The following is a 24,562-nucleotide window of genomic DNA, read 5'->3' as shown; positions in this document are numbered from 1 at the left end:
AGGGAGAGAGACAGGACAATTTAAAATCCATGTGATACTTGATCTATAAAACTTAATTGTGTCTTTAACCCTAAATAGATCCAACTAAGTCCCACTATAAAACTCAAAGATGTATTTCACAGTAACTTCAATGTATTGTAAAATATGAACTTTTATTAAGAATTAATGCAGGGGGACAATAATTAAGAAATGCCATATAGGGTCTTTAACAGCTTCAGCTCCCGATATAGTACCAGAGAAGCCTGTGGTACTTTAACTGTACACTCTTTTCAGCACAAAAATAGACAAAAAGACAACCTATTGAAAGGTTTAAACTTCCTTATCTTAAGTTCTGCATCAACATAAATATGAGTGCCCCGCCGCCGCCGCCACCAAATGGTTTAAGGTCATTTGGTTCCTCAGCACTTTGGGTATGCAGTAACCTGGTTCATTTTGTTTACAGTATTGTTGTTCATAGTTACCCATTTTGTCCTCCTTAATTACAGGACTGCTTAGTAATGGCCAGTCTAAAGGATTACGACCTGGGTCTGAGCACCTAGAGAACGAGAAGGACGATGCGTCGCAAGTGTCCTCAACTAGCAACGATATTAGTTCTTCAGATTTTGAAGAAGGGCCATCAAGGAAAAGGTAAGATTCTCTTAAATTCCAATAATCTAGCAGAATATACTCTGATAAATGAAGTCTGAAAAATGGTGCAGTTCATGCTAAAGTCTCTTAGTATGCCAGTGTAGTGCAGTGGATGCTAAATGTAAGGATGTAGACCTGTCAGAAGTTGGTTCAAATCCCTGCTTAGCCATAGTCTCATTGCATGGCCTTGAGAAACTCATTAACCTCACAACCTTGCTTTCTCAGACATAAAAAGGGGATCTGTCTGAAAGAGTTGTTGTGAAAACAGACAAGATCAAGACCAAAGAGGACTCGGGGTGTTAACATTGTTGTACAATATGTGTCTTTATTATCTTCTTTCCCTTTTTTTTTTTTTTACAATGGATGCATCTTACATTTCATACAGTTGGGAAAACTGTTCCCATGTTCTGCTCTCATCAGCTTAAGATCCATTTGAAGCAAATGCCCCTTGTAAGGCTTTCTGTGGTTAGGTTTCATTTTTGCAGCGGTTGATTGGTTAAACGAAACATTCAGTCATACTATTTATTCAGATCTGTAAAGGTAATTGTCCTTGTCACTGTATAGTTTACATACAAATAATGTAATTTCACGAGAGAGAACCGTTAGTGTCAACACATTTGATTTACATGGAATGGAGCCAAAGGACAATAGTTTAAAAGGCATAGATAATCAGAAAGTGCTGCCTGTATTCTGGGGGCTCATTATAGAGATGCTGGTTATTGTCAGTAGGGGGGCTACTCTGATATAATAGTGTAACGATTTTGCTCTTGTCTCATAGAAGTCTGTAAAGAAATCCTTGTTGACCCTCATTACACTGGAGTCTGAACCGCTCCCTATCCGTTCAACAATGTGAACTAAAATGGAGCACCTTTCCCCACCAATTTCTTGTAGAAAATATGCTGAAAGTGTGGAGTGGGTTATGAGGATTTTGTTTCTTGTATTAAATTGCATGACTGGGAAGAGGTGAATTACTTTTAAAAAGAAAGAAAGTAAAAGCTATGCCGCAGCCCTAAAGCAAGATTACTTGAAAACACAAAGAATTTTCTGAAGGATTTTCTTAGGTTTTCCATATTGCCTTCATTCAGTTTCTTAAGACTAGGTCCATCCTTCTTTTTTAATAATTATATTTTATTTAATGTTTTCAGTGAGGAAAGAAACGAATGAAAGAAAAAAAAACAAAATACTTGAAATGGTGATACAATGTTACGGGTGTATAAGTAATACAATTATTCCAACAAATGTGACATTATTAACAAGACATTATACTTTTTATAAATTGAATCCAAATATCCTTATATTTATCCATTCGCAATCTGCATCTAAAAGCAATCCGTTCGTATGGTGCAGGAGTTGTCATGCCTTCTATCCATTGATTGAAGGGGGCCATGGTATTATCTTTCCAATGAATCAATATCAAGTCTTTTGGCAGAAGACGCAAAAAGTATATCTGCACATTGTCAAGCCCCATATAGTTGCTATATAGTTTAACATAATATTACCACCTGAAAAAATTTAAATTTTCCCCAAAGTAGTATTTATGCATCCTAGTATTTTCTTCCAAAAATGTGTAAGCATCAGACATTTCATAAACATAAGTTTCAAAGAAGCATTTTCCTTATTACATCTCCAGCACCATGTTGTCATAGACAGTCCCTTTCTGTACAAACATAGCAGAGTCCAATATTCTAAATATTATTTTTTGTTGTATAAAACATAGTTTATAATCTAATGACACATTTGTTACAGAAGCTAAAATGTTGTCCCATTGCTTAGGTAAAATAGGAACCTCCAATTCTTTATATTCCATTCGCTTCTCAGATACCGTGTTTCTCCTAAAATAAGACGGGCCTCAAAAATAAGCCATGGCAGGCTTTTCAAGGGTAGAATAAATATAAGACATACCCCGAAAATAAGCCGGGGGGGAGCAGGTCTGGATGGCGCCAAGGAAGAGGAAAAGGAAAATGAAGTTTCCTGTCGGCGCCCAGAAACGGATGTTGCTGCCCCGCCAAATCGCCCAGCAGCGTGTCCCATGTGGAGTCACGACTGACCAGGAGCCGGCAAGAGCTGCAGCAGGACCCTGCGAGAGCCGCAGGTCCTGGCAGTACAGCGCGCCGAGCCCCGACCAAGCAGGACCCCACGAGGTCTGACCCGGGAGAGCCGACAACAGCGCGCCGTGTCGATCCCTGACCCAGCGGGACCCGGCGAGAGCTGTAGCGCGAGCCGCACGAAGCCCCGATTGAGCGGGAGCAGGGAAGAGGTGCAGCGCTCGCCAAGCCCCGACTCAGCAGGAGCCTGCAACAGTGCGCTACGCCGACCCCCGACACAGCAGGACCCGGTGAGAGGCGCAGCACACGCCGCACCGAGCCCTGACTGAGCGGGAGCCGGCAACAGCGCGCCGCGCCGAGCCCCTACTGAGCGGGAGCCGGCAAAAGGTGCAGCGCTCGCTGAGCTCCGACCCAGCGGGAGCCTGAACAGCGCGCCTCCCCAAGGTGAGAGCCGGTGAGACCCGGGACCCGGTGAGAGCCAGCAACAGCCCGCCCCGACTGAGCAAAAGCCGGCAAGCGGTGCAGCGCTCACGGATCCGAGCCCCAACCTTGCCCACTTTACAAAATGCATGGTTAATAAAAAAATACTTAATAAAAAATAAGACATCCCTGAAAATAAGCCGTGGTGTGTTTTTTTGGAGGAAAAATAAATATAAGACGTGTCTTATTTTAGGAGAAACACGGTAGTTGCATTTCATTCATTTCTCTAGCTATAGGAACCCAGATCCATTTGTAGTTGTGTATAGTAGGGTGTGTGCATGCACGCATGTGAGTGTGTATGACAGAGATAGAAATTACCAAACACGATGCTACAAAGCATTTAACAAACAAAAGAGGCTTGATACATTGAAACACCAGATACATCTAAAATAAAAAAATAAAACTGAAATGGTAAAATATACCTTCTGAGCTTGTTTTCTCGTTCCCATACCATTTCCTTTTTAGTCAATTATTTTCTGCATTTCCATTCAGCAGTTTACTTTCCCTGAGGCTTGTTGGTGCTATCAGCAGGCTTCCTCAACCTCGGCCCTCCACATGTTCTGAGACTACAATTCCCATTATCCCTGACCACTGGTCCTGCTAGCTAGGGATCATGGGAATTGTAGGCCAAATACATCTGGAGGGTGAGATTGTGACCTACAGTATAGTGTAAACATAACTTTTATATGGGAAACAAAACAAAAAATTGTGTGACCTGTTTTCTTGCAACATTCGCTTTATTGAGTTAGTCTGGAAACGAATCTTCAGTTTCTCTGAGGTGTGCCTGTATATAGATTTTGTGGTGTTATTCTCGATTGCCTGTATTTTATATTTATCTACATTTTAGGAAGTTTTGCCCCCTAGTGGTTAAAATTTTCCTGTTCATCTCTGAAGCAAGGCTGGATGGCGTGCTGCCAGTTGAAATATGCATTTAATCAAGAGCATGCCAAACTCAGGCTATCAATGATTCTCTCACTCCCATAACTAGCATATGCATTGGTTTTGGTTTTCTACTAATGCCACATGTGCTGTATGTCTTGTTGCTATGCACACTGGAACAAATCATAAGCTTTGTGCAGATAATGAAGCAAAGACCTTTGAGGTCCTTGTTGAATAGTAAACCAGGCTTGGGAGACGATAGAATCTTGCTCCTAATTAAATTGGCACCTAACTTCAGCTGCTGGAGGCTATTTCTTATACTTCAGTGCTACTCCATAGGACTTCTCCTACAACCCAGTCCCCTGAGGAGAATAGTTATGCTGGAAATAGTTACATCCATGTCTGCTCAGGAGATTATAAGTTGCATATGCATTGCATGCTAACATCCAGGAGCAAAAAATATCAGCAGCATTATCCTGGGATGAAAATAGTGGACTGTCTTACAGAATTGTTGTAAGAATAACTATGTATGTGATGTGCTTTTTGAGCACTTGGAGGAAAAGCAGTGCCCAAACAGTAATATTTCTTAAGAAAAATTATGTTCTGGGCACTGGAAATATTAAGCGTTTTAGTTGCCTTCTATTTTAGACTGACACACAGCATTTAATGAGTTTTGGATAGCTACTCGCTTTGCTGGGCAGATGTTTAGTTGTTTGAATCAGTGTTGCAAGGGAAATCTGGATTCCTGCACCAAAAGCTTTGATTGGTGGTATAAAGTTTTCACTCCACTTGCTCTCTTCTAGGAGAGGTCAGTACACAGAAATTTGTTCCTGGTCCACCAGAAAGAGCAGGAAAACATCAGAGCAGAGCTCGTGCCTGTCTCAGAAGGACCCTCATTCAATCATGGGGCAGGCATTTAGAGGACTGCTTTCAGCCATATAGTATTTCAATATCAGACTTCTTCAGTTAAAAGATGGTCTCCTGATTCACACGTCCTGCTCTGTTCCCAAGTAGAAAACAGATTTTGTTATAAGTGACTTCTCTGGTCAGCAAACCATTTCAGGTGGCTCTTGCATGGGGGTAATGATCATCCCTGTTCAGTAGCACCTCTGATCGGTGGCAACATATTGGAGGACAATATAATTCCATTTTGTTGATGTAGGCTGATTTGGGAATGTCTGTTATTGCTACGAAGCAGGTTTGTAACGTAATATGGACACAGGACAGCCCTATAGATAAGTGCTAATAATATTTTCAGCGCCCCACTCACATCTTCTATTTATCCTATGGCAGCCTGCCTAGAAGAAATTATTACTAACAGTGGGTGAATGGCTTAGTCAGGTGCAATGATGGGGGCAAGCTATTCCTGGGAGTTTGGTTTCCTTCATTTCCTTGCAGCTTAATGTTGTCCACCAGTAGAACATCTTTATTTTCCGGATATCAAAGTACTTTATGAGCTGTTAAACCTCACCATAAACCCTGTAGGGATTACATATACAACTGAGGGATTGTTCTATCAAATCTTCAAATGTCAGTCTTCAGCTGTGCAGGTATGGTGCTTAGAAAATATTTGAACTCAAAAGACTTCTCTACAGTCAAAATAATGATTAGGAGTCTTCCTTGAGGACAATTTGTCTTTGTAGTTGAACAAAGAACGCTCACTTCAGTACTTTGAATACCTGCAGCATGAGCTATAAAGTGGTTTAATCCTTTATAAGTGTTTGTCTGGCATTGTTGACCAGGAATGTAGCAAATTATAAACAACCAAGTGTGTAAATAATAGACCTTCATTCATTTGGTTTGTAGGGTGGATAAGGCTACATAAAATATCTTATGTAATGTTGAGAATCATGCCCCCTCTCTCCGTTTGTGAGGTTTTTTGGGGGGGGATGTACAGTTGATCACATTTTCATTAGGTGTCACTTAAATTTAAAACTTGGATTTAATTGGTTTTAACATGCCTGGGGCATTAATACTGAATTACTAGACAGTAATTCATAATAATTTTTTCCCATCAAAAGATGGAAACTCGGTGCAGAAATGGGGCCATTTAGGCGTTGTACTGAATTCTTCTCCTCAAAGTACTTTCCTGTTTCATTCCAGCCAACAAAAGTCTCTCTCTCTCTCTCTCTCTCTCTCTCTCTCTCTCTCTCTCTCTCTCCCTCCCTCCCTCCCTCCCTCCCTCCCCCTATCTTTTAAAATGAATTTAATATTTGCATATCAATTAGAAATGTGCTACTGATTAAAAACCGCAATAAAGCATTTTCCAGCAATGCTACATGAATTACTAAAAATAAAAGCAGCTAAAACTAAAAGCATACATCTTCAAGACAGGCCCAAACCTACTTGTTTATTAGAAATCTGTTAGTAAAATAAAAGGTATCCCTCAAAGTAAGGGCATGAGTAAATAATACATGAGAAATATTTGTGGTATGTGAATATTACATTAGGTTGAGATCTCTAAAAATCTTGTAGCAAACCATTTAATCTAAAATAAATAAATGATAAGAGATTGTCAAGGACCAGGATCCAGAATATCATTATTTTTAACAGTTGGTGCCCTTCTAACCATGAACTATGAATCCCTAAGTTAGGGATGGGGAACCTGTGTCCCTCCAGATGTTGCTGGACTCAAAGTCCCATCTTCCTCACCCAGCATGGCCAATGGTCAGGAATGATGAGAGATGTAGTCCAACAACATCTGCATGGCTAAACTTTCCCCATCTCTGCCCCAAGTGAATAACTCTCCCATGGCTAAACAGATTGCATAATGACAAACACCAGTGCTACACAGTTTGTGAGTTGTTGAGCTGAACGCAATCTGCAGGTTGCATACAGCAGCCCACCAGGAGCTTGATGGGTCTCTAGTTTTGGAAGCCTGACCAGGACTGCAAAGCTGGGGTAGGGAATGTTGAAGCACCTAGCACGCTGCACTGAATGGCTGGTTGCCCACATCTGCAGCTCGGTAGGATGCAGCTTAGTTCTGTGTTGTTGTTTAGTCGTCTTAGTCGTGTTTGACTCTCTGTGACCCCATGAACCAGAGCATGCCTTGGAAACTCTCACTTACTTCTCAAAGCTTCTCCTTTTTTATGTCCATTGAGTTTTCTTGGCAAAATACTGGAGTGGTTTTCCAGTTCCTTCTCCAGCTTAGTTGTGTAGCCCTCGCTTAATCATGTATGAAAAGGGTATTGCAGTCCAACACTGTGCTTCACCAAAGGTCAGACCATCTGTAGTACCCATATGCAGCTGAAATTACAGGGTCCGAATCATAGCATGACAGAAAAAGAGAGCAGAGTAGCAGCCACATTTGAACTCAAACTCGCCAATATTGGTTATCTAATGTGTTTCAGGAGGGTGGTACCTTCATGCACTACTAAATGTTTTCTCCACACCTCTAAAGAAGCAGAAGATCAAGAGTGCCTTTGAGCAACAGCACCATTCCCTCAGAAATGTGCTATCCTCCACATTTCTGGGTCATGAATAACAACTCCCAGACAAGCCTTAACCCCAGCACATATCTGTTTACAATTTAAGCACTGAAAGCAGAGTGTAATACTTCATACTCTCATTAGCTGAGTCAGCTTGGCAGGGAGCCTCCACTCCTGTATTTTTGTCTTCAAAGTCTGCAGTTATTTTCATTAGTCTCACTTTACTTGTAGATGTCTACAGTGGACTCAGCCATACAGCTGCAAATAAAATGTTTTAAGTGTATTGGAAAGTGCAGTATACAAATATGGCACTAGATGGCAATGGTGAGCTATAGCAAATTCAATATATTTTTCAAAACATTTTTAAAAACGCATTTTCACAGTGTTTTTTAATATGTTTGTAGATTCCATCAGTGTTCATAGTTGGCAAAGAAGTACTACTTTTGACCTTTAGCTGTAGTGTCCATCTGTCCTCACTATGTTGTTGTTGTTTATTAAGCTTTCTATACTGCCCTTCATCTGAGGATCCCAGGGCAGTTTACAATCTAAAAGCCCCAAAATACGGTACATACCATATTTTATTTAGTTAGCCAAAGGACTGGGAGATGAGGAAGGGTTTTGCCTGGCACCTTAAGATATGTAACAAAGGCATCAAGCGCCTCACTGGGGAGGGCATCCCACAAGCAGGGAGCCACTGCAGAAAGTCCCAATCTCATGTTGCCCCCCCACCCCACCCCGCAGAGGAGACACATGAAGAAGGGCCTCGGATAATGATTGCAGAGTCTGGGTCAGTTCATATGGAGAGAGGCATTCCTTTTACAATACTGCAAAAGTTCAACATTTTACAATATTGTTGAGAATTATATAGTATAATTGTAAGAGAGAGGGCTTGCAGAGAGCAGCCCACTCTGCTTACTTCCATAAGATGGGAGAGCAGCAGCAAGTCTGGGAGTTCAAATCAGGAACAGGAAGGGTTAAGACGGGTCCAGGGCTCTGCAGAGTCCTGGTGGCTCAGCTCCAGGTTGGTAGCAGGGAAGCAGGGGAGGAGCTAGCTTCAGCAGGGGCTGGAAAGGAGGGAGGAGAGAGAACGGCACCTCAGGAGCCTGGTTTGGGACCACGGAGGACCCATAGAGCAAGGAGGAGGGGCGTTTGGAGTCTTAAAAGGGGGGTCAGAGCCCACGAGACGCCATTGTGGGCTTCTGCCCCATGCAGAGCAGACATGATTTGAGACATCTCACCACTGTATATAGCATGCACAATAAAACTATGAAAATCCAGAGGATGTGTGGAGTGCTTACTCGGGAGTAGCCAACACCCCATCTGTGACAGCAAGCCCACAATCTTTTGATGGCTACCCCGAGGGAAGAGTGCTGCAAATGTAGCAGCCGGCATGAAGTTGGCAGCATCTAAAGCAGAAGAGAGAGATGCCGAGGGAGGATTGGCATGAGTTGCCAGCACCCTGCAACTATGGAACGGCTCAAGCACCAGGTAGGCACCCGGGCACAGGGGAAGCCAAGCTTAGTGAACCGAGCAGCTCTGAACACAGCCAAGCCGGAGGAGCGGAGGCTGGACAAGCAGAGAGGACACTCGGGACGGGCCAGCACTTTGTAGGGCGACCCTCAGCACAAGCTGGCTCTAAGACTGAGAGGCATGGTGGCGTGGAAGTGCAGGAGGCTGAGAGGCGAGTCCGGGCAGAGGGGACAGACGGAGGGGAAAGGCAGCGGCCACAAGTTCCCATACAGTCCCGGGGAGGCAGCTGCAGCACAGCACAGCCCCCTCCAGCCAGATGTGATGCAGAGGGACAAAGCCCGCGCGCGGGTACTTTCAAACGCTGACACGGGAAAACAGAGGGAAGAGAAAGGCGGGAGATGCCTTTACAATGCACCCAGCCACTGGGTGGAACACTGCCCCCAGAGGAAGGAATGGCGAGAGCAGGCAGGCACAGACACAAGCCTGGATGCCAGATCAGGAGGGGAGGGGCCAGGCAGAGCACCAACAACTGAGCCCTCCTGTAACACCCCACAGCACGACAAAGAGATGGAAGTGAGTCTGCAGCTGCCAAGAGGCCAGACCCAGGAGACAGTCGGGCTTCTCCGCAGGGGCAGCAGCAACGATTTCCTATCGGTGGACTTGGCTAAGCAGGATCAGATTCCCATTTTCCCAAGGGAGCTGCCCATGAGCGTCTTGACCGTAGGCGGCCGGGAATTGCAGGAGGGTGAGGTCACGCAACAGACCCCCTCTCGGAAGATGACAGTGAACAAGCACGCAGAAGTGCTAGCTTTGGACTTAATGGACAATGACCCTGTGGGCAGCCAGCGCCGGGGAGATCTCACCTTTGGAGATGCAGACGGCAAGGAGCACTGCAGGAAAGAAGGAGAATCCTCAGGATCGCACCACATCAGCTCCCCAGGCGGATGGAACGACGCAGAGGCGGGGATGCAGGAAGAGAAACTGAGCCAACTCACCAAAGAGGACACTTTTACCCAGAACATACGGAGGGACTTGAGGGAGAAAAAGGGGGCAGGGGAAGGGCTTGCCGAGAAAGAGGGGTTACTCTTTAGCAATGATGCCCGGTATATGCCCCAGGACTCCCTCAGAGGGAAGATTCTCAAGCAATATCATGACAACCCCACGGAGGGGCATGCAGTACATGTCTTCACGAGGCTCACACCCAGTAAGGCCAGTCTTGGGCGAAACCCCAGAGCCTTCCCAGAGCAGGGGGAGGGGGAGATTGGGGGACCACCTATTGAGGCATGGGGTGAGAGGAGGGAGACAGTACACCAACAACTGGATGGAGACGTGGCAAGGGGCAATGAGGCTTACAAGGAGGGGGCAGACCATCACAGGGGACTGGAGAAGGTCTTCCACGGAGGGGACAGGGTCTGGCTGTGGTCAGAAGGCCTTCCCATGGGGGGAAGGGGGAAGAAGCTGGCACCCAGAAGGCTGGGGCCCTTCAAGGTTCTGACACAGATCAACCCTGTCACCTTCAGGGGGGAAGCACCTACAGCGAGAAAGGTCCATCCCGTGGGTCACAGGTCTTTGCTCTCACACTTTAGGGAAAGCCCAAGGTTCAGAGGACGTGACACACATCCAACACAAGACGCTGACAGGAGGGAGGGGGAGGAAATCACACAAAAGACACTAGACAGAAGGGTGGAGGGAGAAGGCAGCCAAGAGGTTCCAGAAAGAAAGGAAGAGGAGGAGGTCTACAGTGCCACAGCGAGCCCGGGCTCCCGGTGGGGGGAGGGGGGGTTAAAATGTCTGATGGCCAGGCAGGGCACTCCTGCTTCCCAAAACGCGGAGGCAACCACGCACACCATGCAAGGGGAGGACCGCACACTGGAACTGCACGCTCCTTTCTCCCACAGACCCAAACCACCACACGTCAGTAGCACAGGGAACACAGAGGGGGAGGGCGATCCCAGGTGGGGAGCAGGGGAGACGCAGACCCAAGGAGCCCTCCGGGAATCGGAAGCAATTTTCCAGAGGGAGGAGGAGGATGACAACGGAAGGAACTACACGGACCAGCCACCCAGCACCGACGGGGAACAGGATTTTACACACACTACAGAGGAGGAAGACCTGTCAGGCTTCCAGCCCTCTTTACAGACATCAGACCAGGCAAACCAGGCCTCAGAAAGGGGGGGGGAGCCTGGAGGGGGGGTGGATGTAAGAGAGAGGGCTTGCAGAGAGCAGCCCACTCTGCTTACTTCCATAAGATGGGAGAGCAGCAGCAAGTCTGGGAGTTCAAATCAGGAACAGGAAGGGTTAAGACGGGTCCAGGGCTCTGCAGAGTCCTGGTGGCTCAGCTCCAGGTTGGTAGCAGGGAAGCAGGGGAGGAGCTAGCTTCAGCAGGGGCTGGAAAGGAGGGAGGAGAGAGAACGGCACCTCAGGAGCCTGGTTTGGGACCACGGAGGACCCATAGAGCAAGGAGGAGGGGCGTTTGGAGTCTTAAAAGGGGGGTCAGAGCCCACGAGACGCCATTGTGGGCTTCTGCCCCATGCAGAGCAGACATGATTTGAGACATCTCACCACTGTATATAGCATGCACAATAAAACTATGAAAATCCAGAGGATGTGTGGAGTGCTTACTCGGGAGTAGCCAACACCCCATCTGTGACAATAATCATAGCTGCATCTCCCTGAGAATTGAAAGTGTTTAGACTACTTTGTTATATCCAGATGAGTTGCTAATTTATGTGTTGTCCGAGACAATTGTTGTACTCCCAATAGTAATGGGCAGGAAGAGGTTTCTGAATCTGTTTTTGGAGATTGGGTCAAGCTGTTGAATATGTGAGTCTAATTCAGAAACAAGCTGTAAGCCACAAAAGCATAGTTTTGAGTCCTTTCTGTTCTTTCAGAAGCGTAACTTCACTGAGCACGGGTCTCCCTGGCTGAGTGCTCTGACCATTGCACCACACTGCCTATTTACTTGGAGGCTTGAGTCTCACCTTTAAAAGTACTTTAGTTCTGCAATTCAGCATTCTCCCTACAGTGTTTAAAGATAAACATGCATAAATATACTTAGCCTCACATGAGAATAGCAGTCTGGATTATTCTCCAATTACATTGCTATAGCATGTTTTGCTCTATGCAGAATGCTCTATATTAATATATTAATAATCCTTCAAAGGAAAGTAGCAGTTTATGACTATGCAGTAGATATTCTAGATTGTGACCTTGATTGTACCATAACAGGCTCATACAAATCTAGAATTACTCCATGTAGGATTGTTGCCTTTTTCTCCTTAACTTTATAGGAAATACTGTTTGAGGGCGTTTTCATATTTTGTAAATAAAATGGAAGGAGCATAAATATAAATATTATTTTACCAGCATTTAGAGTCACTGCTGGAGTTTTCTATGGAAGCACTAAAATGGCATTTAATCAGAATAAAAGGTATATTTAAACAAAGGTTTAAAATGGCATTTGAATCATGGTCTTAGTTTATTTGCGAGTAGTTGTTTGCACACATAGATGGGAAGCGTAATTTCCTGAAGTGGCAAAACTTTTATGCGAGACATTTATTACTAATAAGATTGTTTTATTGCCAAAATGAGTCCAAATTGGATCTGATGATGGGATTTTAGGAAAGCTTGTTGAAGCCATTCTTCCGTGGTTTGTTTAGAAGCTGCTTTGACAAGCAATTTTATGGTTGGCATGTGCTTTCATATTGAAAAAGAGGCGGGAACATTCTGAAGTTGAATCATGAAAAGAAAAGGAACACTCAAGTAATGTTTTTGTGCCTATTATATGTCCAAAGCATTGGAGCACCAACACTAGAGGCTTTTAAGAACATACGGTAATTCAGTTTACTCCTGAATCTGCATTGTGATTCAGATATGAGAGGTTGGATACTGACTGTTGCTCAGATTGGAGGTTTTGGATTGTACCGTGCCAATAACTGTTGGAATACTTGTACATTGAAATTTAGTTTTCAGACTGGAATTAGAATGCAAACACCATCTTTTTAATTCAAAGTTTCTGCTATTAATTTAACAATTACTTGAAAGTTTAACAAAAATGGCTGAGTCTCAGCAGACGTAATGCTCATTCCTGTTTAAAATTCTATCAAAATAGTCAGAAATTGATTGCTGCTGGATTGGAATCTTTCAGATAAATATTTTGTCTCTTCCCCCATTTCCCAGAGAATACTACTAACACAGCTAACCAGTGGCAGAAAGAGAGAGGGGCTTGCATCAACTGACATTGGCTTTGAGAGATTCAGTATGAAATGGAGCTGCTTACACCTTTATAATAGTTGTACAGTATAAAAAGGCAAATTTTGGCTGGTGCAATTTCTCCTACAATGGCAACACTATGAAAGCAGTGCCTAAAATGTGTACAAGTGGTCCCTCCTTAGCTCAGTGTTTCATCCAATTGGAGGTGCGGTGTTGGCACAGTCATAGTCACTGATGTCATTTGCAGTTACTGCATCCGCACTTTTGTGAGTCTGAACATTCGTGAATGAGTTGGAGTTGGGGATGAGCACTGAAGTCACCAAGTTTGTGGATAATTCCCGATTCCTCAGAATGGTGAGAATTTAAGTAAGCTACAGCCCTCCAAAGTTGTTATTGTTGTTGTTATTTAGTCGTGTCCGACTCTTCGTGACCCCATGGAACAGAGCATGCCAGGCACTCCTGTCTTCTACTGCCTTCTGGAGTTTCATGTTGGTAGTTTCGAGAACACTATCCAACCATCTCGTCCTCTGTTGTCCTCTTCTCCTTGTGCACTCAATCTTTCCCAAAATCAGGGTCTTAAAGGTAAAGGTAAATTGACCCCTGACTGTTTAAGTCCAGTCGCGGATGACTCTGAGGTGCGGCACTCATCTCGCTTTACTGGCTGAGGGAGCCGGCGTACAGCTTCCAGGACATGTGGCCAGCATGACTAAGCCACTTCTGGCTAACCAGAGCAGCGCACGGAAACGCCGTTTACCTTCCCGCCGGATCAGTACCTATTTATCTACTTGCACTTTGATGTGCTTTTGAACTGCTAGGTTGACACGAGCTGGGACCGAACAATGGGAGCTCACCCCATTGCGGGGATTCGAACCACTGACCTTCTGATCGGTAAGCCATAGGCTCCGTGGTTTAGACGTGCCACCCGCGTTTTAGGATGCCCCTATTCCCTCAATCCCAATCTTCCTCTCGTGAGCAGAAAGTCTGAAGGGAGGTTGTAAACATACTGTTCTCCCCATGATCAGGAAACCATGATCAGTATTCTCAATAGTGGGAAGACTTGTAAGCATGTTCACCCCCAAAACATTTTGGGATCCTGCCCCTCACCCTTGGGATCCTTGAGGATGTGGATTTGGCATTAATGTTTAGATTAAACATTAGATTAGATTGTTTAAATTAATGTTTAGATTAAATTTTAGTGTAAAATTTCTTAAAATATGTGTTTGCTGCAGCAGAGGCTTGGCGTGAGATATTTAGTTTTATTTATGTATGTTTGTATCCTGCCTTTTATATCCTGCCTTTCTTCCTAGAAGCTATAGATAACTGTCCAGCATTTCCTTGGAAACATTAAAGGAAGGAGATTTCCAGAGGTTAGGCAGGTTACTTCATTGTCCTACATGTATAGGAAGACTTTCCTAATATTTAATCTACCTTCCTGTAGCTGAGAGTGGTTGCTTTTGTTTGAGCTCTTTAGGTTTCAAACAGCAATTCTCTAACTGGTGGAACCAGAATACTTTGATTTGGGGGTATATTAGACTTGAATCATTTTGTTTGACCTTTTGTTAAACATTACCTTGTGGATGCCAAGTACCTTTTACTGCTTACTTTAAAGGAGTTACTCTCAAAAGGCAGTAAATTAATAATTGTAGCTCCTACTGTTTTCACACACACACACACACACACACACACACAGAGAGAGAGAGAGAGAGAGAGAGAGAGAGAGAAGGGGGGGAAATATAAATCAAGAAATGTTAACTGCAACACATAAGAAGCACTCCTATCTGGAGAGTCTAGTTTTAGGGAAGTAAAAGTTCTTCAAATGCTCTTACTGGTATTGCTGTGACTCCCTTAGATAAAATGGAAGTATGAACACTCCTACTGATTGATGTATTTTTTATACTCCAGAGTCTTCCATATTAAGATGTATTATTTTGGAAAAGCAAAATTATGACAATTGAGGTTACAGTCTAGAGAATCTGGAAACAATTCATTCAAATGTTTGCGTGCTTTTGAAGGACTAAACACAGCACTTTGCACAGTGATGTAATAGGCTATTACCAGGCCATGGCAAAATTCCTGTCTGCTAGTCTGGATTGCCCTTTTGTTTTGTGCAAAGTTGAGTACGGGTAATTCCTGTGTAGTCATGTGTTCTCATATCTATCCATTGCTGTATAAAGACCCTCAAAGACCGATTCGCCCTTATCCCCATGTCATTGTGCTGCTGCATCTAGTTCTAACTTTCGCATGCTGTGAAACCACAGCCAGTCATAACTGTTAAAACTATATTTATATGATGCAGACTAACTTTGCTATGCTTGTTTGTTTTATCAGTTGTGTACTACACTATATGACCACTAGTTCTAGGGTTTTTTTCTGGTTTTAATACATGTTTTGGAAAAGCATCATATATATTAAATTCCTTTGTTAATCTGCAGGGGGAAGTTAACAGGGGTAGCAGCCTTTTCTTTGTTGACCATGATTGCCACACAGTTTTGCCTTCCTTTTCTGATGGAATGTGAAGAAATTACTAGGACCCAGATGGTGGGAACCTATTAAAAGGACCAATGAGCTGCTGCAGATATCTGGTTTCTAGTATGCTGAGACTGCAGACAGTAACCTTCAGGAGAGGTTAAGCTGCCCTGAAGCAAACTGACCTTGTGACTTTTATCACTTCCTGTTGGCAGACAGGGAAAATTTACTCAAACGGATAGGAATTAATGAAGGAATTAATTGAACAGGAAGTCTTTCAACCCTGGAGAGGATGGATGTAATAATGTATACAGCATTGCTGTTATTGTTCATCTCTGGCAGACTTGGTGTGGAGGTGTGTGGGGTGTGTGTGTGCACATGCACACATGCATATGTGTGCATTTTGGGGAGCTGATACATGACAGGATTTATCTGTGCTTGCTGAAATGGAAAGCAGGCATAATAGAAGGGGTGGAAATCTTCTTGTGGAAACCCAGCCGTGGTGTTTTGTCTGTGCTTCTGTTTATGCTTTTTTTTAGCAGTGCTGTTTTTCTAGAAAAAGAGGTGCTGGAACTCACCATGAACGCTTCCCTCATTCTCTAAGAATGGCAATGGCACCCACCTGAGATGTGCTGAATGGGGTTTGCAACATGGGCATGTGCCTATTTAAAAAACAACAACAACATTCTTTTATCCCACCTTTCTCTGGCACAAGGCAGTTTACATCCACCAACTAAAAACCATCTAAGAACAGAATAATTTAAAATGACAGTGAAATACCAGCTGTTTAAAACTATGACGAAGAGACAGTAGCAATAAAACGAGTCTTACAAGTTTTCAACTTAAAAATGCCCACTTAAACAAAACTGCCTCAGGGAGCAAAAAGACCTCTCTGGGGAGATAATTTCATAATTTGGTTCCCACAATACAAGAGCTGCACTTTCTCTTTCTTGTTTTGTACTAAGCAAAACTCTGCTACTGGCGGATCGATGAGTAGGTTGCAGAAACTGAGCAAAGTTCTTAAACAGAGGTGGATGGAAGTGATTCCTGAGATAACCTGGGCCCAGAACGTTTAGACTTTGGAAGACCAAAGCCAGTGCCTCAAATCGAACATGGAAACAAAGGGATAGGCAGCCGCAGCTGACACAAAACTAGTATAAAATGTTAGCTCCGGGTAACAGTCTAGCTCCCACATTCTGGACCCAATTTCATGGCCCCACCCAAGACCTGTTCATAGGTAGGCTAAGAGCAGGACACCAGTTGACTTGCACCTAGTGCCTAACTAGTGCCCTTATATGATTTCACCTGATATCCCTTCCTGAAAATCCTCTACCACCCATGCTGAGCAGACATAATTGTAGCAGAAAAGTATGAACCTTTCACTGCCATCCACCACCAACGAGATGGGCTGTAACCTGTGTTTGATTGAATTAGGTCTCTTTGAGTCTCCTGCCATTTGCACTTTAGCCGTCTCCCAGCTTAATTTCAGCCAGCTCCTCAAAAAATCAAGGAGAGGGTCCCTTGCTACAAGACAGGCAAAGGATGTCTTAAGAGTAATTGAGTTAATTGTCCAGGTCACATCCAAATTCCAGAGGTCAAGCAGGCTACCAACAGGCCCACAGGTCATATCAGATGGGAAACCCCCAATAAACATCAGGAAACTATCTGCCTCTATCAGCCTCCAGATGCAGACCATTCTGATAGGCCAGGGTCAGTCCGTTTCTGCTCCCAAGCAATTTCCCCTCTTGTAGGCTTAGCATTCCCCCTTGCATATGCTGGAGTGCACATCCATGGGAACCTTTGGGAATAATGGGGGGAAAGGGAAGGGAGGAAGACAGTTATTCTCCCTTGTTCCTGATGGCACACTGCCCCTCCTTGCATCCATTCCTTGTAGGCTGTATTTCACATGATTGTTTTTTAAATCAGGCTTGTGGGACTGTCATGCCAAGTTTAAGATCAGATACCTTGGAGTACACTTGGAATTGATCGTTTGGATATGTTCCGAGTGTATTGTGTGTTTATATTGTATTGAGTGTATTGTGTGTATTGTGTTGAGAGCCAGTGTGGTGTAGTGGTTAAGAGCGGTAGACTCGTAATCTGGGGAACCAGGTTCGCGTCTCCGCTCCTCCACATGCAGCTGCTGGGTGACCTTGGGCTAGTCACACTTCTTTGAAGTCTCTCAGCCCCACCCACCTCACAGGGTGTCTGTTGTGGGGGAGGAGGGGAAAGGAGATTGTTAGCCGCTTTGAGACTCCTTCGGGTAATAATAATAATAATAATAATTTATTATTTATACCCCGCCCATCTGGCCGGGTTCCCCCAGCCACTCTGGGCGGCTTCCAAAAAAACAAATTCTAAAATACAGAAATCCATCAAACATTAAAAGCTTCCCTAAACAGGGCTGCCTTGAGATGACTTCTAAAGGTCTGGTAATTATTCTCTTTGACCTCTAGTGGGAGGGCATTCCACAGGGTGGGTGCCACTACCGAGAAGGCCCTCTGCCTGGTTCCCTGTAACTTGGCTTCTCGTAATGAGGGAACCGCCAGAAGGCCCTCGGAGCTGGACCTCAGTGTCCGGGCAGAACGATGGGGGTGGAGACGCTCCTTCAGGTATACCGGACCGAGGCCGTTTAGGGCTTTAAAGGTCAACACCAACACTTTGAATTGTGCTCGGAAACATACTGGGAGCCAATGTAGGTCTTTTAGGACCGGTGTTATGTGATCTTGGCGGCCGCTCCCAGTCACCAGTCTAGCTGCCGCATTCTGGATTAGTTGTAGTTTCCGGGTCACCTTCAAAGGTAGCCCCACGTAGAGCGCATTGCAGTAGTCCAAGCGAGAGATAACTAGAGCATGTACCACTCTGGAGAGACAGTCAGTGGGCAGGTAGGGACTCAGCCTGCGTACCAGATGGAGCTGATAAACAGCTGCCCTGGACACGGAGTTGACCTGTGCCTCCATGGACAGCTGTGAGTCTAAAATGACTCCCAGGCTGCGCACCTGGTCTTTCAGGGGCACAGTTACCCCATTCAGGACCAGGGAGTCCTCCACACCCGCCCGCCTCCTGTCCCCCACAAACAGTACTTCTGTCTTGTCAGGATTCAATCTCAATCTGTTAGCCGCCATCCATCCTCCAACCGCCTCCAAGCACTCACACAGGACCTTCACCGCCTTCACTGGTTCTGATTTAAAAGAGAGGTAGAGCTGGGTATCATCAGCATACTGATGGACACCCAGCCCAAACCCCCTGATGATCTCTCTCAGCGGCTGCATATAGATGTTAAAAAGCATGGGGGAGAGGACAGAACCCTGAGGCACCCCACAAGTGAGCGCCCAGGGGTCTGAACACTCATCCCCCACCACCACTTTCTGAACACGACCCAGGAGGAAGGAGCGGAACCACTGCATGACAGTGCCCCCAGCTCCCAAGCCCTCTAGACGGTCCAGAAGGATGTTATGGTCGATGGTGTCAAAAGCCGCTGAGAGATCCAGCAGAACAAGGAAACAGCTCTTACCTTTGTCCCTAGCCCGCCGGAGATCATCGACCAGTGCGACCAAGGCAGTTTCAGTCCCATGATGAGGCCTGAATCCTGACTGGAAGGGATCCAAATGGTCTGCTTCTTCCAGGCGTGCCTGGAGTTGTTCCGCAACCACTCGCTCAATCACCTTGCCCAAGAATGGAAGATTTGAGACTGGGCGATAGTTGGCCATATTGGCCGGATCTAAAGATGGTTTTTTAAGAAGCGGTTTAATAACCGCCTCTTTCAGCGGGTCTGGGAAGGCTCCCTCATGGAGAGAAGCATTTACCAACCCGCGAAGCCCATCGCCCAGCCCTTCCTGGCTAGCTTTTATAAGCCAGGATCGGCAAGGATCAAGGAGACAGGTGGTTGGTTTCATTCGTCTAAGCAGCCTGTCCACATCCTCGGAGGTAACAGATTGAAATTGATCCCACAAAACTTGACTAGACAGGACTCTAGCGCTCCCCCGCCCCGGCCCTGCTCCCACGGTGGAGTCTACCTCTTCCCGAATCTGAGCGACTTTATCTGCAAAAAACTTTGCAAAATCATTGCAGGAGATCATGTGGCCCGTACTGGGCCCGGATGGAGCAGGTGGTTCCGCTAAATTGCGAACCACCTGGAAGAGTCTCCTGCTGCTGTTTTCTGCAGATGCGATGGAGACGGTGAAGAAGGTCCTCTTCGCCGTCGCCATTGCCACTTGGTAGGCTCGAAGTTGAGCTCTAGCCCGTGTCCGGTCTGATTCAAAATGAGTTTTCCGCCACCGGCGCTCTAGCCGTCTCAACGACTGTTTCATTGCCCTCAGCGCTGGGGAAAACCACGGGGCTGTCCGGGCTCCATGCAATCTGAGAGGGCGCTTCGGAGCCAGACAGTCAATAGCGCTGGTTAACTCCGCATTCCAGCGGGCCACCAGGGAATCAGCTGAAAGGCCATCGACATGGGATAAAACATCCCCTACCACTCTTTGGAAGCCAATTGGATCCATTAAGTAGCGGGGGCGGACCATCCGAATCGGTCCCACCTCCCTGCAGAGGGGAAGGGTTGCGGAGAAGTCCAGTTGCACCAGAAAGTGATCTGACCATGGCACTTCTTTTGTTTCGCTTTTACTTAATGTCAGATCACCAACATCCATAGAGGTAAACACCAAGTCCAAGGCATGTCCGCGGCTATGAGTTGGGCCAGACTTATTCAGGGACAGCCCCATGGTGGCCATGCATTCCACGAAGTCCCGAGCGGCTCCTTGTAAGGTCGTGTCGGCATGGATGTTAAAATCCCCTAAGACAACCAAGCTAGGTGTCTCCAGGAGCACATCCGACACGACCTGAAGCAGCTCGGGCAGAGAATCCTTGGTGCAGCGGGGAGGTCGGTACACCAAAAGGAATCCTGTACTGCCTCTATTGCCCAACTTCCAGAACATGCACTCAGAGAACTGGGTCTTCCCAATAGGACGCCTGGTGCAAACTAATGACTTCCTAAAAATCACTGCAACCCCCCCTCCCCGCCCAGATGGCCTGGGTTGCTGTGCATAAGAGAAACCTGGTGGGCAAGCAGCGCCAAGAACGGGCCCATCGGCTTCCTCCAACCAGGTCTCTGTCACACATGCCAGGTCAAATCCTCCATCCACAATCAGGTCGTGAATGGCGGTGGTCTTATTCATCATCGACCTGGCATTGCACAGCAGCACCTTCAGGTCATGTGGGTATCCCTTGCCTATTCCAATATCCGTCCGGTCAGGACCAGACCTGGAGGCAGGGATAGTCCTCAGACAACGACTAAGTCTGCCTCCTCGGTAATGACATGGTCTGGTCTTAGCGTAACTCCTCCTCCTACCCGTGACCACTGAGATCGGTTGTTCCAGTGCACGCCCCCCTGTGGAATCTGCCCCAGCCATTTTGCTTGCTGGGACCCCCTCCCGGGCAGCCCTGACCCCTCCCCTTAAAAACAAAATAAAACCTCTGTAAAAAACAAAGAACTCAACAAAAGAAGAACACAAAAAAGACAATAAAACAATAAAACCAAAAACAATAAAAAATACAAATACACTAAAATTTAACAGATTCCCACACCCAACTAAAAATCCCTCCCACCTACCACCCCAAACACAATAAAACAATAAAACCAAAAACAATAAAAATTACAAATACACTAAAATTTAACAGATTCCCACACCCAACTAAAAATCCCTCCCACCTACCACCCCAAAGAAGATAAAAACATAAAAAATTCTTTAAAAAGCATTTTAAAAAGAACTCTGTGCTGTTTCAAGTTCCCCTGGGCAGCACCAGCAGCAGAGCGGCGGCAGCAGTCCTTTATGAGGCCTTCCAGGCCCCGCCCTAAACCAGGTGGAGAGAGGTAGGGACAGGGCCTGTGGGCACTCACAGCAGGAGAGAGTCCTGGGCAGCACCAGCAGCAGAGCAGCGGCAGCAGTCCTTTATGAGGCCTTCCAGGCCCCGCCCTATACCAGGTGGAGAGAGGTAGGGACAGGGCCTGTGGGCACTCACAGCAGGAGAGAGTCCTGGGCAGCACCTGGGTAGTGATAAAGCGGGATATCAAATCCAAACTCTTCTTCTTCTTCTATATGTTCATTTAGAATGTTGAAACTTTTTAAAATTCAGTTTTATTTTATTGTTTATCATTGACATCCTGTGTGTGTGTGTGTGTGTGTGCGCGCGCGCACGCATGCGCCTGGGCATGCATTCCATTTGTACATTCCATTTCTAATATTCTATTAGAAAAATAAAAAGGAACATCACTGAACATAGATAAATTAATAATAATAAACAGACAGAATTGGGGGGAAACAAATAATAGTAAAGACTATTTTTTTCAGTCAATAGTAAAGATTGTTTCAGTCAAACTAACTCAATAAACGGTTGAGATTTCCATGACGATGCTTTGGGAACATAATAAAGCTATAGCAATTCTTTTTATTAAAGATTTCTTAGTTTACAAAAATACGTGCATTGTCTCTTTTTTCAAGTTGTGTTTTCTACAGATCAGTTTCATTTGTTGTGAGACATTAGTGTTGCATGCAGTATTAGGCTGGGAAGAAAAGAGGGGGAGGGGGAATGGTGGGTGGAATGGGATGGTAACGCTTCTATTCTTCTGCTTAGTGTATGTGTGGGGTTTTGTGTCAGCATCACTTGCATGGGTTCTCTTGCTATTTGCTTGTATTTCCTTGGTGGTGAGAGAGGTAGTTTAGTGGTTAGCATAGCTATAGCAATTCTGACTTCAGTTATATTTAGCTTCCCCAGATTAAGATGAAACTGTTTAAAGTGGGCAGGCTTCTCAGACAACTGTGGGTACTTCAGCTGAAACCTGATGCTGTGTCTCACCTGGTGTTAGAGTAATTAAGTGAAACAAAATTCAATAAAGTCATTTTTCACAGTAGGTTCTCTCCTTGCTTTCCCCCCTTCTCTTTTACTGCCTCCCATCATGCACATGTTTCACATGTGCCATTTACCAGACTAAGTTTCAGGTCTTGTATTTCTATCAGTCTAAGCAATTTGTTTCCAACTACCATGGGTGCAGTCACGAAATTAAAAGACTCCTGCTTCTTGGGAGAAGAGTGATGACAAACCTAGACAGCATCTTAAAAAGCAGAGACATCACCATGCTGACAAAGGTCCATATAGTTAAAGCTATGGTTTTCCCTGTAGTGATGTATGGGAGTGAGAGCTGGACCATAAAGAAGGCTGATCGCTGAAGAATTGATGCTTTTGAATTATGGTGCTGGAGGAGACTCTTGAGAGTCCCATGGACTGCAAGAAGATCAAACCTATCCATTCTTAAGGAAATCAGCCCTGAGTGCTCACTGGAAGGACAGATCGTGAAGCTGAGGTTCCAATACTTTGGCCACCTCATGAGAAGAGAAGACTCCTGGAAAAGACCCTGATGTTGGGAAAGATGGAGGGCACAAGGAGAAGGGGACGACAGAGGACGAGATGGTTGGACAGTGTTCTCAAAGCTACCAACATGAGTCTGACCAAACTGCGGGAGGCGGTGGAAGACAGGAGTGCCTGGCGTCCATGGGGTCATGAAGAGTCGGACACGACTAAACGACTAAACAACAACAACAGTTTGGGTGCAAACTGTGGCCTTCCAAGTGTTGTTGGATTACAACACCCATCATCCCTGACCCATTGGCTATGCTGGCCAGGCTGATGGGAGTTGGAGTCCAACAGCACTGTGAGGGCCACAGGTTCATCACCCCTGCTTTAAATAATATTGTTAAACTTGCAAGTTCTGTTATTTCTGTCATAGTGAAAGCACTCCAGGCCTCTGCTAAAACCTCGGTTGATCAGTGGTTTGTTGTGTAAATGTTCAGGCTGCTATTTGCCATCACCTTTGTTGCTGAAACGAGTTACAATTCAGCAATATAAAAGCACATTCTAAATGTTTTATTGCACTGAATGCAACCCAGAAATGGAACCCAGGATTGATCTGTGCAGACAGAACCGGGCTCAGCTTTCAGTGACTAGGTGGTGAACTACAGGGTGTTAACACAGGCATCCCCAAACTTGGCCCTCCAGCTGTTTTGGGACTACAGTTCCCATCGTCCCTGACCACTGGTCCTGTTAGGTAGGGATGATGGGAGTTGTAGTCCCAAAACAGCTGGAGGACCGAGTTTGGGGATGCCTGTGTTAAGAGGATTGTCCCATTATGGACAATCATCATGGGTCCATCCCCAACGGACAGCCTTTTTTGATTCCCTGCTTCTGTCAGTTGTCTGTATTATCAGGTAATAAAGGGAAAACATTACTGGAAGAAATGAAAAGAAAGCAGGTAGCAGACTCTTCAGCTACTTCTTAGAATAGTTTTATAGTTCATTGCAAGTAACCATTGCGTTTTAAGCTATTCTGTGGTACAAGGTTGGAGAGAGTGGTTAAAATGTACTGAATGTGGGTATACCCAATCCAAATCAAAAAATAGCTTTCACACAGCCACACTTAGAAACAACACAATATAGCCTAACTGTCAAATGACAAGGCAGCTACTGGGGTCTTTACTAGGAGAATGAAACTCTGCCTAAGCTCCATTACTAACCACCTATTTCCTGACCCTTTGAACTACATTGCTAGATGACTGCCACCTTTCTTCATCCTTTGTATATGTAGGTGTGGATACTGGTCAGTTTCTGCACTGTAGTCAGCAGAAGCTGTGTGCGTCTCCAGCAGATGGGTGCCCGCTAGTGACTAAACCATTTATGTTGTTATACGCTATAAATACCTTCATGGTACGAGAGCAGAGCTGATCCTGCAGCCTGATATAATTTCATAGTCCGAAGGCCACCAAAGAGGCCATTTTAATCATCCAAGCTAACCTCCTGTGCAGAATATATATTGGCTGAATTAGATCATCTATTTTAAATCATATTGTCTTGATAATTCCAGACTGTTGCAAAGGCTGTCTATATTTTCTGTCTGCATAGGATCTTGACTCTG

At 45.3% G+C, this 24,562-nt stretch overlaps 1 protein-coding gene across 3 annotated transcripts in view; it reads left to right on the top strand.

Moving 5' to 3' along the window:
• Positions 1–24,562, top strand: part of JARID2 (jumonji and AT-rich interaction domain containing 2) — a 194,168-nt gene that overhangs the window by 114,241 nt on the left and 55,365 nt on the right. For all 3 annotated transcript variants that reach the window (XR_015951392.1, XR_015951393.1, XM_035124712.3), the window contains exon 3: positions 486–627. Coding sequence is in view for 1 of the 3 variants with exons in the window: in XM_035124712.3 (XP_034980603.2) it covers positions 486–627 (142 nt within the window). In the remaining 2 variants the exon portion in view is untranslated. The remainder of the gene's footprint in view (positions 1–485; positions 628–24,562) is intronic.

The sequence above is a fragment of the Zootoca vivipara genome, chromosome 8, assembly GCF_965207765.1.
Source record: "Zootoca vivipara chromosome 8, rZooViv2.hap1.1, whole genome shotgun sequence".
NCBI classification, from domain to species: domain Eukaryota; kingdom Metazoa; phylum Chordata; class Lepidosauria; order Squamata; family Lacertidae; genus Zootoca; species Zootoca vivipara.
This window is presented reverse-complemented; position numbering and strand designations above follow the sequence as displayed.